The following is a 16,953-nucleotide window of genomic DNA, read 5'->3' as shown; positions in this document are numbered from 1 at the left end:
ATTGACATCTCAGGTGGTATTTTGGGAAAAATTAGTCTTTTGGTGGAAAGTGAGAAAAAATTATAAAATAAGCGACAAATGAGGCAATTTCTCCTTATACTTTCACTTTCGTTAATAGTACCGGAGCAGAGTGTTCCATCTGATTTGACCCGCTTATGAAACACTCCGTTCCAAATTTTGGCAAAGTCGGATATTTTTTTTTTTATTATTTTTTTGTCGTCGTCTATTTTCCCTAGATTACTTGCATTGATTATTAGTTTATTTATTTATTAATTTGATTTTTGGCAGATACATTGACGTTTTATAACCACATATTTTTTGTCCCCTCTTCAAAATGTCACATGTGATGTTGACATGTGGTGTATATGTAAAGAGTACTATTACGAAAAGCTGTACATAGACGCTATACTCTTCAATACATACATACACACATATAATATACATATATCCTGTATTATACACACACATATGTAATATACGTATTTACACATTAATGGAGCGAGCGACATGACATAGAGGAAATCGCCGAAGCTTAGAGAGAGAGATACATTGGAAGTGACGGAACGTGTATGGCATCTCCTCCCACAAGACACTATATACGCTCTCTCTGTTCTCTTCCTCGGCTTCCATGGCTCCTCCGACTCAGCACCTCCGACACCAATGCGACGGCGTTTCGCCCAAATCCAGAGTCACCGTCGTCGGAAGCGGCAACTGGGGAAGCGTCGCCGCCAAGCTCATTGCCTCCAACACCCTCTCTCTCTCCTCCTTCCATGGTATCGCATAACAATCTCTCTCTCTCTCTATATTCAGTTTTTGCGTAAGTGAGTCATGTTGTTGTTTAATCGGAGAGACGCTTCACTTCGTAATAGAACAGTGAACATTTTGATTTAGGGTTTTTTTTTCCCTCTCTAAATGAAATTCAGATGAAGTTCGAATGTGGGTATTTGAAGAAACATTGCCTAGCGGAGACAAGCTCACGGATGTCATCAACAAGACCAATGTAAATCCGTTTTTTTATCACAATAGTAAAATCATAAATCATAATAAACAAATACCAATCAATCACTATTTCATCAATTTCGTGTTTTATGTGTTCTTGGCCTGTTCTGTCCCACCAGGAAAACGTCAAGTATCTCCCTGGTATAAAGCTCGGCAAGAACGTCGTTGCTGATCCGGATATCGAAAATGCCGGTACTGATTCCTATTCCGATTGATTCGTATATATTTAAGTGATTCTGAAAGTGTTGTGTGTATCGACTGAAAAATGTGCAGTGAAGGAGGCTAATATGTTGGTGTTTGTGACTCCGCACCAGTTCATGGAAGGGATTTGCAAGAGGCTTGTTGGGAAAGTGAGAGGAGACGCGGAAGCTATTTCGCTCATCAAAGGAATGGAGGTCAAAACCGAAGGACCTTGTATGATCTCGAGACTCATTTCCCAGCAACTCGGTCTCAATTGCTGCGTCTTGATGGGCGCTAATATCGCCAGCGAGGCAAGTCCCATCGTAAATCCACGTCGAAATTCCGTTCTTATTAATACTACCGATTTCCTGTGATTACTTCGGTTTTTCATTTTTCGCTGAAATTTCAATGATTTTTGACACCGGAAAACCGGTTTTGGGCAAAACAAAACTGTTGGCGATCTCCGATATTACAGTCCTTTGGTTTTTTTTGACATCTTGGAGATGCATTTTCTTTTTATAGATTGCGGTTGAGAAGTTCAGCGAAGCGACTGTTGGGTACAGAGAGAATAGAGAGGCCGCGGAGAAATGGGTTCAGTTGTTTAGCACTCCGTATTTCATAGTCACGCCCGTGAGTAATATCAAAGACGAGAACAAAATAATTCGTTTCAATGATAAAGATTTGTAAGCATGGATTAATTTATCGGGTCGTGAAATCGACAGGTCCAAGACGTGGAAGGCGTGGAATTGTGTGGGACTCTGAAGAACGTCGTTGCCATAGCTGCGGGTTTCGTGGACGGTTTGGAGATGGGAAATAACACAAAGGTTGGTCTTTTGAAAATGAATGCCTAATCGAATTCTATATTTATCTATATTATGTGATTTCTCTTAAGTAGGCTGCGATAATGAGAATCGGACTAAAGGAAATGATGGCGATCTCGAAAATGTTATTCTCGTCTGTCGATGACAGCACGTTCTTCGAGAGCTGCGGCGTTGCTGATCTCATCACAACGTGCTGTAAGAAACACAACACATTTACTATGTGTTTATTGATTCTTTTTTTTTTTTTTTTTTCTCTTTTTTTTTCCTTGTGTCTAATTGTAGTCATATCAAATTGGGTATATTTTCAGTGGGCGGAAGAAACCGAAAAGTCGCCGAGGCTTTTGCAAAGCACGATGGGAAAAGGTTTTTTATCCCTCTATTGTCTGACTAATTTGTATTATTGTCTAGAGACTGAATTTGTTAGTAAATCATTTCCTAGGGTAATAAAGAGTTTAGTCTAAAAATAGATGTATGAAATTCGAAGGTTCTTATCGAAAGTTTTCTATTCATCGGCCAGATCGTTCGACGAACTAGAAGCAGAAATGTTGCAGGGACAGAAACTACAGGTACGTTTATTCGTTACATTCGTGAACTCTCTCTCTCTCTCTCTCTCTCTCTCTCTCCTATTGATGGTCAAATTATGGCATTATAAGTGTTATTAAACGGCTCTTTTATACACAGGGAGTTTCGACGGCAAGAGAGGTTTACGAAGTGCTGAGCCACGTAGGATGGCTTGAGATGTTTCCACTTTTTGCGACGGTTCACGAGATCTGCATTGGCCGATTGCCTCCATCAGCCATAGTCGAACACAGTGAGCGAAAACCGAAATTATCTATTGTATAAGGCTCTAACTAAAAACCAATTTCTGTTCATTAGACAAACAAGGTACTCTGTTTTTATGTTTGGAACAATTTGATGAACGCTCTTCACCATGAGTGAAGAATAGTTCAAAAGTTCTTAGAGCATGTGCAAAAAAAAAAAATGTCATTTGAAAAAGGAAAAAAAAAAATAGAAACAATCTTGGGACTATACCAAAACCCTTTTCTCATTCCAATTCCACAGTTATTATAAAAAGTGTCATCAAACAATTACACAGATAGAATATCATAAAATTAGATGAAAGAAAGACCTGAATAATTTCTTCCCACAACACCCAAACCTGAGCTTAATTAAAATTTTACACGATATATTATATGGCTGTAATTCAAAACCATAAAAGAAGAAATAAAGATTTAAAAAAAAAAAAAAAAAAGTTACCCAGTTCTTAGTCTATCCAACCGATCGACGCTCTTCCGAGCTCTCTCCAACTGATGATGGTCGACGCTCTTCCTCGACTTATCGTGGCAGTCAACGCTCCTCCGAGAGCGGTCAACGTGATCGAAAGACATCCTGAACTTGTCGGCGCTCTTCAGCTTCTCGTGCCGGTCGGTGCTCTGCCTCGGCTTTTCTCTCCGGTCCGTGCTCTTCCTCGAGGCCTCGAACACGTCCGTGCTCTTCCGCGGCGGCTCGAACTGGTCCGTGCTTCTTCTCGAGCTGTATCTCTGCGACGGAGATTTCTCGACCGTCGATATGAACTTCTTGAGGTGTCTGATGTACTCCGGGTATTGCTCGAGGTTGCAATGGTTCCCTCCTTTGAGCCACAGAGGCTCATACTTTTCTCTGCACAGTTCCCATAGTTGCTTCCCATGGGAACAATCAACCACCTCATCTGATGTGCCCTGTAATTTTTTCTTTCATCATTAAACAAATGTTTTACAGTGTAAGAGAAAGAAAGAAAGAAAATAACGTAGATCATGCTCACATGAATGATGAGGATAGGGCAGTTGACTAAGGGAATCTTGTCTATATTCTGCAACAAGTTACAAATGGAACGAATTAGCTTCTGGGTCAAGTTCATTCGGGTCAAGAAATGAGAGTTTCTCTGATATGGTTTTTTACCTTGTAAATGTCGAACCAGTAAGTGCGTTTCACGGGGTACATGACTCTGAGGCCGGAGAGAATCGGGCTGTGAAGAACGACGGCTCGAAGCCGAGGCAAGCGAGCCGCGATATCGAGGGTGGGACCGCTTCCGACGGACTGTCCGTAGAGGATCACGTCCTCTTGCCGCGTCCCGAAGCTTTCCTCGAGGCACTTGTACGCCGCTTCGATGTCCGAATAAGTATTCTGTTCGCTCGGCTGCCATACAATCAAATCAACTCAATTTTAAAGAACACTGAAACAAGACTGAAATGATACATTTGGAATCTCGAACATCTGCGGATTGTATTTTTCTTGTCATGTCATGATTGAGGAAATTTGAAGGGGAAACAATTTAAGGAAAAATGTATACTAAAATAGAGACATCATTTTCCTTGGAAAATTGTCTGCGCAAAATGAAATCTAAGAAAATTGGCACGAGTGAAAATGAACATAATTCTCACATATTTAATGGTAAAGTCTAGGTTCCAACAAAAAAAAAAAAAAAAAAAAAATTATGAGATGAACAAACCTTTCCGGTGGATTGGCCGTACCCGGAATAGTCATACCTGAAGAACACAAAACCAAAACGCTAGTTACTATCTGTCTCTCGCAGAGCAAGGTATTCTCAAAACAATTGGTCGAACGAGTGGTTGTTCAACAGAGATTTAGACCTCAATTCGAGCAAATTCAAAAGCAGTAACTAAATTTCAGCTGCGAATGAAAGAAAATCCAGTGCGTGAAATGAGATCGGGTTTAGTGTTTAAGAATGATTACCCCATGAGATTGAGGCGCAAGTGGATGCTGAGCTCGATGAAGAGGTGGTACATCTGGCCGAGATCGGCGGCGTTGCCGTGGGAGTAGAGCAGCGTGGAGGTCGCCATGGGGTGTCGGACGTAGACGGCGACGATCTCCGTCCCTCGCCGCGTCGGAAGCTTCAGAATCTCCACGTTCTCTCTGTGAGGGAACGGACTCAGCAGAAGAAGCCCTGTCTGATCGTCCGTCATCACCTTGTACGTCGCCGGGCTCGGCGGGAAGAACGCGAACTTCGCCGCCATTGATGACGTCACTCCTCCCATCTCTCACTCACCCTTGGATCCTCATTCTTCTTTCTTTTCTTCTTCTGGAAATACAAGGTTAAAGAGAAAAGAGGGAAAAAATAAATGTTTTTTTTTAATTCACCAAAAGAAGTGATTGAAGAGAGAGAGAGACAGAGAGTTCTTATGGCTACTTTAGAGTTTAAATGGATTTCCTGAGAGAGAGAGAGAGAGAGAGAGAGAGAGAGAGGAGTTTTTTCTTTCTAATTATTCACTTGGGTTACAAGTCACAAAATAAAGGAGAAAAAGATAGAAAAAGACTAGACCTTTGTCGGTTCTTTACATTCCTTTTGATATTTATTTATTTGTTACAATTATTTTTTATTTCTTTATTAGATATTATATGCCAAGAAGAGTGGAGAGTTACAATGCATGTAAATAAATAGCAAATAGTGAAGATCTCAAGTTGAATTATTAGAGATTGTGCGCAGCGCATCTCTCGACTTTGGTATGTAATTCTAAAGTGATCAATCTTAAGCAAAAATTGGAGATTCCTATAAAAATTAAATGCTATAAAAAAATAAAAATTATCTTGGTCACCATAAAAAAAAATGGAAATACTAAAAAGAAAGGAAAAAAGAGTTATGTAACTAAATTTGTTGCTTCCGAGCAAAAAAAAAAACTAAATTTGTTGTTTTGTTGCAATCCCAACATCTTATCTAATATTATTTTGTAATTGTCACTTGTCAACGCGAGTGCAATAATTTATGTACAACATGTGTTCTTTCTGAAACCTGGAGTGCATAGAAGAAGAATGAAAGGCACTGAATTAACTGGGATTTTGAACAAAGTTATAAAATTTTATATGGAATTTTCTTTTTAGTGGATCTGAATCAATCTGACTAAAATGTTTTTCAGTAGGTGGACCCATTTTGGTTATAAAAAATGGGACAAAAGAACAGCTCTCAAATTGTTTTCATGCTTATTTGGACCCCAATTTATGAGATTAATTATTATAGCTCATCAAGTAAATTGAACTGTGAAATAGATCAATTAGGTATAACAAAATGGGAACTATATTTTTTTATTTTAAAAAAATGGTAGTATTACAACTTTATCATGGATAAAAGGTTTTAGGCTTTAACCACGTTTTTTTTTTTATTATTTATATTCCACAATACACGGCCAAATTCCCTTTACATAAAACCCGGAGTTAAAGTTTCAACAAATATGCTGTTTTCGCTTACTTTGATTAACAAAGCAACAAACATGATTTAATATGACTATATATTGGCTAACACAATATGGGTGGAATCATTAATGATCGTTTGTCACATTCATGCATTTCCTATTTCACTATGTCATTCATCTAAAAAAAGGAGCGTTGAGATTTGAGATGGGCATACATGACTTTTTTTTTATTTTAGCTTGAAAAGACAAGTTTGTATTCAAGTACATAGATTTTATTTTTCATTTCATTAAAAGCATCGTGGAGTAGCTGAGCTTGAGCCTTGATGTATTAAAACTTGGAACAATATGAATGTATGATTAAAAAAAAGACATATATATATATATATATATGTATATATATATGCTTGGTAATATTATAGATTCTTAGTTATTAATCTTGTTCCATAACACGTCTTATATTACATATAAATCTAAAGCTTCTTAAAAAATCTATATATAATAGATTGTACATGCAAAATAAAGCTTTAGGTCAAAGATATAATTGCCTTTCTTTTTTCTTCCATATTATATCCATTCAACTATTAATCAATTTGACCTACCACAATTTGTACAGAAAATTATTACTAGCAAATATGGTCCACCCGGCTTAGTTCCACAAAATACATCGGTGTTTCAGTTGATCGTCACGAAAATGTTTGCAAAATTTTGGGATCGACATGGTTAAATCGTGGGATTTGATCACTATCGCCAATAAAATTTGTTCCAAAATCATTACAATTGCTAAGAGAAACTCAGTATGGCCTAGCAAGATTGCTAGACAAATCTGCCCATAAAAATAGACGAATACATCTTAGATTAAAAAAAATGAGAGTTGTTTAATATGCGAGAATTCAAACAAAGTAATTATAAATGAAAACGTCCCTTTTTTCTTCGTGTGTTTTTCCTTTTACGGTAGTTATTTTCTTAATTTCTTTGGTGTTCGTAAGTTGATGTTTCGACCCACATCAATCTTTCAATTAGTTTAGAGGTAATTGTCACCACATGGCTTCAAAAAAATTATTTTTCTTTCGTGGTCCTTCTTTGATATTTATTTATTTGTCTTAGTTCATCCGTCAACTTCTTCGATATTCTCATTTTTACCTGGCAGATGTCGTTTTTAACTCATGAGCTATGCTTTACAGTGGCTTTTCAAGCCTTTACTCACACTTTTTAATCCTTGATTTGTTAATCAATTAGCTAGGATCTTCTAGCACTAAACTGGTTGATCGTCATTAAGAATAAAAAAAAATCTTCATTCAAGACTATAAAATAAATGCGCTAAATATTTTGGGTTATAAATACACAAAATATCATGTTTTTTTTTTTTTTTTTTGACAAACACAAAATATCATGTTTCTTAATCAAGGATTTTTATATAATGATAATGAACCGAGCCGCGCGTGAAGCCATTTTGCAAAGCTACATTAATCACACTCTTTAATTCTCTACTTTGAGGCGAGTGATCTTTAATTCGATCGAAGAAATATGTTATATAGAATACAATATATATATATATATATATATATATATATATTATAATGGTCATAAATCATAATATATACAAAACATATGGCAACAAATGGGGGCAGAGACAGAATAAAAGAGGATGTCTATAGAGTTATGGGGTCCATGATAGACTGTGTGTGCACTCTCAATTTCAAATCATAACTCTATATATACTTTAATCTTCTCTATATCTACTTTTTTTTAAAAATTGAAATATCCTTATTAAATTCAAACATACTGGTTGGTCGTTCGTCAACTCGATCGAGAGTACTACTGATATTACAATGTCAAATCATGGCACCATCAAAGAAAATAAATTACCTAGTTATCAATAGCTATTATTTTATCCCCATTGTTTAGGCTCTCCTAAAACGTTAATATTATTGTGAAGTTGTTTGCATGACCAAAAAAAAAAAACTTTAATAAACTTGAGTTGAGAATAATTAAGGAGTCTTTGAAAAAGGTTTCATGAGGAAGATTTCATTTTTTTTCACAATATATGTATACACACTCCCATGAAATTATCCAAACTTTTATCTCTCTATACATATATTATATGAGGAAGGGGTGTGAAATAAACTAAAAACCATTTATTGGCTTGAAGACCAGTTTTTTTTTCGTAGGTTAATATTTAAAGAATTTTTATTTGATAGTTAGGTATGGTCCGATTTTGTTTATCGGTCTAAAACAGTCTGATAAGGTATATTAAAAATCATTTTGCAATTTAGATTGGAAGAAAACCAATCGTACTTACATTTAAATATACTCATTTGAGTAATTAGAACATTTTGATCAATAAAGAGTGTACCAATCTGTAATTATTTTTTCCCTATTCTCTTGTACAAAAAATAAATATTCTAAAATGGTTTAAATTTGAACCAAATCAAATTGAAACGATCTAAAATAGTTATCTAAAACCAAGTTGTATTTTTCTAAATAGTTGTTTTTAAAAAGATTGAAAACATTTAAATATACTCATTTGAGTAATTAGAATTTAGAACATTTTGATCAATAAAGAGTGTGCCAATCTGTGACTTTTTTTTTTCTATTCTCTTGTACAAAAATATATATTCTAAAATGGTTTAAATTGAACCAAATCAAGTTGAAACGATCTAAAATAGTTTGGTACGAAATTCATTTTATTTTTCTTTAACTTTTCAATCAAGTATAAATTTCATATCGTGCTTAGTTCAATACTTCAATTCCAAAACCGGACATAAAGTTTACTTCTTTTTTTTTTTTTTTTTTTTTTTTCACTTTACGTAAAACCTACCCTATACAAAGTACAAACACGCACGGGTCAGGCAAAAAAAAGAATCCTAAGTTTGGTACTTGATGATATTACATAATACTTATCGCAGATTCTTCTTCTTCATTTAAAAAAAAAAAAAAATATTGTTCTCACTGATAAAAAGCTAGCTGGTAAGCACCTCTGGGTCATAAAATTTCATCATAAAAAATGAACTAAATAGTTTCCGTTATTAATTTACTTGACTGGTATACTAAAATAATAAATTGCATATTTAAAAATAGTAATAATAATAGTCAAAATAAATTAAGAGTACCTAGTGTCTCCAAATACATGAACAGTGGGTACCAAAAGATAAGCACAAACACTAGTCCTCACTCCTCACTAGTCTTCAACCAACTCTCTCTTCTTATTTGTAATAATTTCATTCGATTATAATTTGCGATAATGTTTCCTCTTACTTTACCAACACTTCTACAACATTCTACACATCTTTTTATATCTTTTCATAACATCTTGTAGATTTCATGTCATAACTTTTATTACATATGATGTAAGAAGTTGAAAATGACACCTGAGTTTATAGTTTTATAATTAGTGATAATTAGAGAATTGATTTAATTTTCAAGGTATGTGAAAATATAAAATAATAAATGGGTTTTCCTATACCAGTGATAACACCAACAACTCGATATGTATATAATGATTCCAATGACGCCTTAAAGCATTACCCAACTCGAGATATCATAGTTCACTTGAACGGTGACATCTTAAATAAAGCATTGATGTAACTCCGGTCCTGAAATGCTAACACTGATGAATTTTTTTATCTCTCTTACCAAAACAATAGTAAAAATTACCTACAATAGCTTATTAATAAACTTAATTCACTAGTTTTTTTTTTTTTTTTTTTAATTTTAGATATACAGTGTTTTTCTTGCTCGTTTACTGTTTAACAGTAATTACTGTTTCATTGAATTCTCTGTGTATAATTTTATTTAGAATAAGAGAAAAATCAGATGAAAATTACAAAATTAAAGCATTTATGAAAGGTTTGAATATTTAACTTGATGAATAATGTAGTTTTTTTTTTATTATATATTATTTCTCTTTTAATATACTCGTATCTAGGTGTTATAGACTATGCATTTAAACAAGTGTACGACACATATAGTGATTTATGGTTTATGATTATATTGATTATTATTGAGTATGTTTCAATAATAAAGATAATTTGTTATTTTTAAAATTAAATTCAAGACCATTATACATCAGGAGATTCCACATAAAAACAATAGTGTTACCCAAACTAAGTAACTGGAGTTAAATGACACATTTATACCTTATAGTTTATACTCATATTTTAACAACATACTACAATAATTTATGGACCTAAATATTAGTTATACATATTTTAATTTATATGTTTATTCTTTCTGGAAATTAAAAAAAAAATCTAATGTTAGCCATATTGCTAATAATATGTGGGAAAATAATAGACAAAATGCATAATGATTAAATTAAATAAATATACAACGAAACTAATATATAAACATCTAACAAGGGAACAAAAATAAATAAATTAAAATAAGTAAATTGGATATCACCAAAAAACCGGTAAAGAAGAGAAATTGAGAACACGTCGAAACTTGTTCGACAATTTTCTTAAAGAGTTATTGCTCTCTCACCGGGTGCTGTAATAATGTGAACAATCGCCTCCCAGGATACAACGACGTACGAGAAGAACAAAGCACCAACTTTTTCAGCTCCGGCGAACGTGAACGCATGCCATAAAACTATCACCTACACCGAGAGAATTGAGGGGAAAAATGAAATATTTTTGTGTTTAAAACTCTAGTTTCAGTCCTTGGCTCGGCTCACTTCTTCCTCCTCTGAATGAGAATAAACCCAGCCTTTTAAAGGCTTAGAAGAATGTATAAAAAGTTCACGAGTTAGTGCTCATTCAAGCCCATTACAAAATGTTAATGGGGTAAGCTACAAACACAAAATCGTTGCACAATGATGACATTTCAATGCCCATCAAAGCCATAAACTGGCTATTGAAAAACGTTCAACTGTATTGAAACAAGAGTTACAACCATTTATAACCAGCCTATTACCACAAAAACTGCTCCAGAAAATGTCCAAATAAAATTGTTTTTCAACGCATTTTGAACATCAATTTCTCAATTATCTTAACTCCGATTTTGGCAAATAAATAATCGATCTTGTACCTCTAACGAAGAATTATGATCAACCAAAACATTTCAGTTTTGATGAGTGAACCTCATTCGAATATTTACAGTCAATAATTTGATATTAAATTCTCTTCAATATCAATAAACACTCGATTTTCCAACATCTAAAATATCGGAAAAATGAATAGAAATATATACATATTGTTTTGTTATAATGAGATGTGACGTAGAAGTAAACACATGAATTGACTGTAATCTTATCATCAAACGCATATATTTTACATGACTGTATAAAAACGCATAACTATAAATGGTAATTTGCCAATGAAGAAATTTAATCGAGGAATAAATGAGATTGTGCCCCCATGAGGATCGAACTACAGACCTTCAATTTACAAGACTGACGCTCTACCACTGAGCTATACATTCAGAGCTGTAGCCGTATCCTTCCTCCATCGTGACCAAAATAGACAAATCAATTCTCGAAAACACCCTCGTCGCTTATCCTGTATATAGCACTGCTCTCTGTCCAGCGGTGAGGCTATTTTTGTACTTCTCTCAACTCGTTTGTATAATCACCTTCTCACATGTTCTCTTTCCCTCTAGTACTAGCGGTGGCTCCCTAATTTTCCGGTTTCAATTTCAAACTCATTTCTATTTCTTCTTCTTCTTCTTCTTCGTCGTCTTCGTCTTCTTCTGCTTCTTCAGTTTTGCGAGAGCTAGGGTTTCAAATGTGGAACCTTCATTCACTCAACCACTGACGCTATTCAATCCTCTGTAAGATTTTTTTTTTCCCTTTAGTTTCTACGATTTTATTCAGTTATCGTCTTCTTCCTTTTTTTCTCTCATTTTCTGATTGGTTTATCGAGAAAACTGAGCGTAATCCGCTGAATTCTGAAGTATTGAATCGAAGGAACACAATTTTGAACATTTCCTTGTTTCATATTCGGTTGTGTGTATGATTTGATGCTAATTTTTCGCCGACTCTGAGATATATTATTTAGCAAAGTCATTTCTGATCCAGCGATTTGCTTTATTGCCTGATTTTTTTTTTTATCTATGAATGTATTTCGGTTGTGATGTGCAGAGAAAGATAAACTTGTGGCTTTGTTGTTATGTCAAAACACAAAAGCGATTCGGGCGTTTCGAAGAAGTGTAATGTAGAGAGACCTGATTACTTTGGGTATCACAGATGTCAAATTGCCGAGATATTATCCGAGCCTAAGATTTACAAGAATGTTGGAAACGAGTACCGCTCTACGGTCCTCGATTCCATGTTCAGTAATGGAATACACACCAGCTTTTCGGATTTGAAACGGGAGAGACTAAAAGCATCGCTTCGCCAAAGTGTGACCACTCTTTCCACCGAAGTCGATAAGGTGGTTGATTAATGGGGTACATTCTTATTTTGTGATCGTTCAGGTTAACTCATAGTTTTTTGTTTTGTTTTCTTGAGGCAAAGAAATCAAGGGGGTTTCGTCTCTAATCTTTTCTTTTGGTGCAGATATTCGGTACGGTCATGAAAACAAGGAAGTTACAATTGCAACGGAGGGAAAAATTGCGTTCGTCGAGAGTACATAGGGCGAAAGAATCCGGAGAAAGCTCGGGACCAGCTCGTAAGAAGCTCAAAGTTACCCCGAAGAATTCCTCTTGTTCAGACAATTGTGAAACGGCTGGCCGAGATAAGCCTAAGGTGGTTTTTGTGTTCTTTATATTCATGTGCTCGTTATCCTCTCGTGTGTACATGTTAATGTGTCCTTTCAATCAGATTGGAAAGATTGTTTAGTAATTCCTAACAGATTGAAACTCCAACTCACTTTTGTGCTCCAGGTGAATGACGAGGTGGAGGGTCTTCTGGAGAATGATGACAAATTCATTGACAACATAATGTCGAGAATGTCTGAGGATCTATCGTCAAAAGTACTCTCTGCAAACTTCATAGCTACATATATGAGCACACTGTTACAGTTTGTGTTTTTGTGTATCTTTTTCAGTCTCATTTTCATATCCTTTAGGGTCTGTATGTTTGGAACTTCGAAAATAGGAGGAAAATGAAAATAGAACTCCTCCTATTTTCTTTATGTTGCTTGGATGGAGGGAAATAGAAAGGAAAATAAAATAGGAGGGGAAGTAAGATAGAAAATCTTAATGAGTGGATTCCATTTTTTTTTTTTTTTGTTATGGAAAATTGAGTGGAAGATGGAATCATTCCAATTCATAAACATGGGGACCATGTTTGTGTCTCTTTTTTCACTTCTTCCTCTTCTTTCCCTCTCATATTCTATAATGTCCTAACACAACATAGAATTCTAGTTTTCCTTCTTATTTTCCATTCAATTTTTGTTTTCTCTCGTATTTTCCGGGTCCCAAACAGAGCCTTAGAGTGTACATCAACACAATATGTAAAGCACATGAGCTTCATGGCAGTTTTATCATGAAAATCCTTTTAAACTTGAAGCTGACTGTTTTGTTTCAGCTGGAGTACATGGAGAAACGGCTCGAGGAACTTCTTGATGATGTGACGTCCAAGTACAGGTAATGGTGGATTTATTTTTATTTTTTAATTTTTTTTCTATAACCGTGATGTCCGGGTCAAACCGACTAAATTCCACGAGGCCTTGGCATTATCGACCGGGAGACTACCCATGTGGTCCCAATTGTCACGTCCATCAGGAATCGACCCGGGACTTATGATAATCCGATGCAAATTTAGGCAATGAAATGATTAGTTAAATGTTTGGGATAAGAATTTGTATTATTAAGAGTAGTTAAGTCTACAAATGGAAGCCAAAGATAATCATTTAGGAGAGGAAGTAGCATGGGTTTAGGCCCTAGCTTTGTAGGAGAGTTACATCTCTCAATTACTCAACTATCTTGTGTTTAATGTACAATTTCAATCCCTGGTAAAACCTGTTAACCAAATACCTGCGCAGTGGGATTCAATGCCTATACTCAATAAAATCTTTACGCACAATCCACAGGCTTATGACGGTCGCTGAGAGAATACAGCTTAAAAGTATGATTAGAGGGCTTCCGCGTAAAAACCTAGAGCATATTGCAGATCTCGTCGAGCGTAACAAGCCGGTGAACGAAAGATCATCTGTGGATATTTCCGTGGATCTCGAGAAAGAGGTACTTTGAACCGTCCATGTTTTATCTTATGCGAGGTTGCACAGATTCTAATATCTTTAGCGCCTTTGTCTTCGTCTTTGCAGAGTAACGTAACACTATGGAGAATGTATAACTACATCGAAGCGGTTGAGAAAGCTAAGCAGCTTCGCACTTTAGATATGTTATCACTCGAATAGGATATCAAACTTCTACCATTGCTCACAAGTCGCAGAAAAGAGCATTGAAAGCTCGCTCTTCATGATTATCGGGCATTTTTTTTTTGTGATTTCTGATTAATGGAAATTCTTTAACTCTTCATCTCGAGACTTCTGGGGAACCATTGCTTGTAAATGAAGAGTCTAAGCATTTATCTTCAGAGTCCTGAGCCAAATATTATTTTCTTTCGGCGTACATTTGGAGCCTAACAGTCAAGTTTTGGTCCCAGTTAGGTTCTAACGCCTCAGTTTAGGCTGATATTTTAATGAGCTGAAATTGTACATGCTGTGGTAGATGAAAGGTTCAATAGCAAAGTCATGGCGACTCTTTTTGATTTTTTTTTTCTTTTTATTTTGACAGGACTTACATTTACATCTTAAAATGGCATCAAGTTCAAACACAGTTGTTACAAATACAAAATTGTACATACATTAAGCATTAGTACATGAGAGCGTAAAAAAAAATAATGAAAGACAATACAAGGTGCCACAAACAAAGATGTAACTGAAAGCCTGATGAGAAATTTCCATCTTTGAAGCGTATCAAGTTTTCTAGTCACGTCACAATTCACGCACTGCAACAAAATACATTTGAGAAATAAAATTTAAGTATGAATAAGAATGTTGAGAATCTCTGCCTCTGAAAAAGTCGCATCCACCGATCCGCAGAGTTTTAGAAAGACGAGAATGAGTTACGCCTCGGCCTCTGTTCGGCGACATTTACTCTAATTGCCCTTCCATCCAAACTCTGAAACCACAACCGAAAACAATAACAAGATTGAGTAAATTAAATTAAGACCTACACACCTTTAAACACATTTATAAATTTAAAAAACTTAATTGTAATTTAAAAAAAATATAATTAAAAAGAATTCTTATTTAGTGTCTGAAGATAAGAATATGACTGTATCAAAGTTATTTCTAAATACACCATCTTTTAAGTTGTTTAAAAAACGGTACAAAATCAATAGTTTGACGAGTATTTGCACTAAAACGCTTCAACAACACTAACAATTATAATAATAATCCAATTTTTTTGACATTTTTATTCAAGAAAAAAGCGAAACAAACCTGCCCATCGAGCGCTGCGATGGCGTCGTTCTGCTCGACCTCGGAGGTCATACTGACGAAGCCAAAGCCTTTGGAACGGCCCGTTTCACGGTCGCGAATGACCTTTGCGTCCACAACTTTTCCGTGCTCGCTGAAAACCTGTTCCAACCGACTGTCGTCCACTTGCCACGCCAAGTTTCCGACGTAGATTCTGAACGACGCTTCGCTGCTCTCTCTCCTCTCTGGCCTCGAACCTCTCGGGGCCGCTTTATTCACTGCCAAAAGTCGTCCGTCTAAATCCTGTGAAACCGCATTACACTCCAATATCATTTTATTGCTATGAGATACCTAAGAATAAAGGATAAACCTTTTTTTTTCTTTCTCTTTTCATTCCCCCACAATTCTACTACAATTGGCATGCCTTTATCCCATCAGATTAGTTATTACTTAATAGACTAAAAATAAAGTTTGAACATTCTGTTTTAACCATCTAGCTATCAATATGGATATGCGATAAAAAAAATATGGCATGAGAATATATAATCCTTGTAACTTGGTTGTGTTTAGAAGAAAGACTGACATATCGGTGGAACATTTCGACAGCTTTCTCAGCTTCCTCAACGGTGCTCATCGTCACGAACCCAAAACCTCTGCTCTGATCCGTCTCTCTGTTGTAAATCACCTGCCAAAGAAATAAAAGAAATTTTTATAAAAAAAACCCTAAATTCCGTTACGAAACAAACAACACTGACTCAACAAATGAAACTTATGATTTCAATTTCCATTTCCATTTCACCTCGGCGATCTCAACCACTCCGGCCTCGCCGAAGAGCATGGCGAGCCTTTCGCTGTCGACGTCGAACGGCAAGTTTCCGACGTAGAGCTTGGCCTCCTCCGGCGGCTCCGGGAAGTACCCCTCGCCGTCTCCGCCGGTGGACGCCGAATCGTCGTTTTCCCATTTGGTCGTCTCTTCTTCTTCTACTTCTTCTTCTTCACCTTCGAGGCCCGATTGTTCCGAGGTCTCAGCCACGAGAGGGACTATTCTCGAGAAAGACTTGTTTCTGAGAGAGAGCCGCGAAGGGAAAGACGAGACGATCGCAAGGTTGGAGAATTTGGCGATGGGTTTTGATGCGAGTTGAGCTTTGAGGGTGAAGAGCGTCGTTGGTTTCGAGGCTAAGCAAGTTTCAGCCATTGATAAGGCGTTTGTTGCAGAAGGCATGTCTTGAGAGAGAGAGAGAGAGAGAGAGAGAGAGAGAGAAGATAAGGAGTGGAAAGAGTGATAAGTGAGGGGTTGGTTTTTGGTGGTGTGGATATAAATCTTTGCCGTTTCGAGAAGTTAACAGACGTTTCTGACAAAAACGACACGTTTTCTACTAAACGACACGTTTCGAGTCTAATGTA

The 16,953-nt window shown here is 35.9% G+C and overlaps 4 protein-coding genes across 6 annotated transcripts; 2 read left to right on the top strand and 2 right to left on the bottom strand.

Annotated features, from left to right (window-relative positions):
- Window positions 1-478: 478 nt before the first annotated feature.
- Window positions 479-3,252, top strand: GPDHP (NAD-dependent glycerol-3-phosphate dehydrogenase family protein). The gene is made up of 10 exons (XM_089622755.1): window positions 479-773; window positions 924-1,000; window positions 1,119-1,191; window positions 1,273-1,490; window positions 1,702-1,809; window positions 1,902-2,003; window positions 2,075-2,195; window positions 2,309-2,363; window positions 2,518-2,566; window positions 2,682-3,252. The coding sequence occupies exons 1-10, from the start codon at window positions 629-631 to the stop codon at window positions 2,841-2,843; spliced, it is 1,110 nt and encodes a 369-aa protein (XP_089478881.1). The 5' UTR covers window positions 479-628; the 3' UTR covers window positions 2,844-3,252.
- On the bottom strand, window positions 3,028-5,195 carry LOC149406242 (uncharacterized). Its single transcript, XM_089622831.1, has 5 exons — window positions 4,734-5,195; window positions 4,489-4,525; window positions 3,939-4,175; window positions 3,802-3,849; window positions 3,028-3,718 (listed from the first exon to the last, which is right to left on the bottom strand). The coding sequence occupies exons 1-5, from the start codon at window positions 5,033-5,035 to the stop codon at window positions 3,254-3,256; spliced, it is 1,089 nt and encodes a 362-aa protein (XP_089478957.1). The 5' UTR covers window positions 5,036-5,195; the 3' UTR covers window positions 3,028-3,253.
- A 6,579-nt stretch (window positions 5,196-11,774) lies between these two features.
- Window positions 11,775-14,678, top strand: LOC149406241 (bromodomain testis-specific protein). 3 transcript variants are annotated; one of them, XM_089622623.1, is made up of 7 exons: window positions 11,775-11,953; window positions 12,264-12,555; window positions 12,681-12,869; window positions 13,007-13,096; window positions 13,653-13,711; window positions 14,158-14,308; window positions 14,392-14,678. In XM_089622623.1, exons 2-7 carry the CDS (start codon window positions 12,292-12,294, stop codon window positions 14,482-14,484), a joined length of 846 nt encoding a protein of 281 aa, XP_089478749.1. In that variant the 5' UTR covers window positions 11,775-11,953; window positions 12,264-12,291; the 3' UTR covers window positions 14,485-14,678. The 3 variants fall into 3 exon arrangements, with proteins under 3 accessions (XP_089478749.1, XP_089478824.1, XP_089478791.1); XM_089622698.1 differs by lacking the exon at window positions 11,775-11,953 and having other exon boundaries at window positions 12,360-12,598; XM_089622665.1 differs by lacking the exon at window positions 11,775-11,953 and having other exon boundaries at window positions 12,388-12,571.
- A 127-nt stretch (window positions 14,679-14,805) lies between these two features.
- LOC149406240 (28 kDa ribonucleoprotein, chloroplastic-like) lies at window positions 14,806-16,817 on the bottom strand. The gene is made up of 4 exons (XM_089622575.1): window positions 16,349-16,817; window positions 16,133-16,234; window positions 15,574-15,852; window positions 14,806-15,250 (listed from the first exon to the last, which is right to left on the bottom strand). The coding sequence occupies exons 1-4, from the start codon at window positions 16,769-16,771 to the stop codon at window positions 15,176-15,178; spliced, it is 879 nt and encodes a 292-aa protein (XP_089478701.1). The 5' UTR covers window positions 16,772-16,817; the 3' UTR covers window positions 14,806-15,175.
- Window positions 16,818-16,953: the final 136 nt, after the last annotated feature.

Source organism: Urtica dioica, chromosome 1 (assembly GCF_054948205.1).
Source record: "Urtica dioica subsp. dioica isolate 48M chromosome 1, U.dioica_male_clone48M_v1_H2, whole genome shotgun sequence".
NCBI lineage: Eukaryota > Viridiplantae > Streptophyta > Magnoliopsida > Rosales > Urticaceae > Urtica > Urtica dioica.
This window is presented reverse-complemented; position numbering and strand designations above follow the sequence as displayed.

Coding starts and splice junctions, on each gene's coding strand:
- GPDHP (XM_089622755.1), top strand. CDS start 629: ATGGCTCCTCCGACTCAGCACCTCCGACACCAATGCGACGGCGTTTCG. Junction 2,004..2,074: donor AGATGGGAAATAACACAAAG/GTTGGTCTTTTG, acceptor TCTCTTAAGTAG/GCTGCGATAATGAGAATCGG. Junction 2,196..2,308: donor TGATCTCATCACAACGTGCT/GTAAGAAACACA, acceptor GTATATTTTCAG/TGGGCGGAAGAAACCGAAAA.
- LOC149406242 (XM_089622831.1), bottom strand. CDS start 5,035: ATGGGAGGAGTGACGTCATCAATGGCGGCGAAGTTCGCGTTCTTCCCG. Junction 4,176..4,488: donor ACGGCCAATCCACCGGAAAG/GTTTGTTCATCT, acceptor ATTGTATGGCAG/CCGAGCGAACAGAATACTTA. Junction 3,719..3,801: donor GCCCTATCCTCATCATTCAT/GTGAGCATGATC, acceptor AAAAAATTACAG/GGCACATCAGATGAGGTGGT.
- LOC149406241 (XM_089622623.1), top strand. CDS start 12,292: ATGTCAAAACACAAAAGCGATTCGGGCGTTTCGAAGAAGTGTAATGTA. Junction 12,556..12,680: donor TTTCCACCGAAGTCGATAAG/GTGGTTGATTAA, acceptor CTTTTGGTGCAG/ATATTCGGTACGGTCATGAA. Junction 13,712..14,157: donor GATGTGACGTCCAAGTACAG/GTAATGGTGGAT, acceptor CACAATCCACAG/GCTTATGACGGTCGCTGAGA.
- LOC149406240 (XM_089622575.1), bottom strand. CDS start 16,771: ATGCCTTCTGCAACAAACGCCTTATCAATGGCTGAAACTTGCTTAGCC. Junction 16,235..16,348: donor GAGTGGTTGAGATCGCCGAG/GTGAAATGGAAA, acceptor TTTCTTTGGCAG/GTGATTTACAACAGAGAGAC. Junction 15,853..16,132: donor TCGAAATGTTCCACCGATAT/GTCAGTCTTTCT, acceptor GCGGTTTCACAG/GATTTAGACGGACGACTTTT.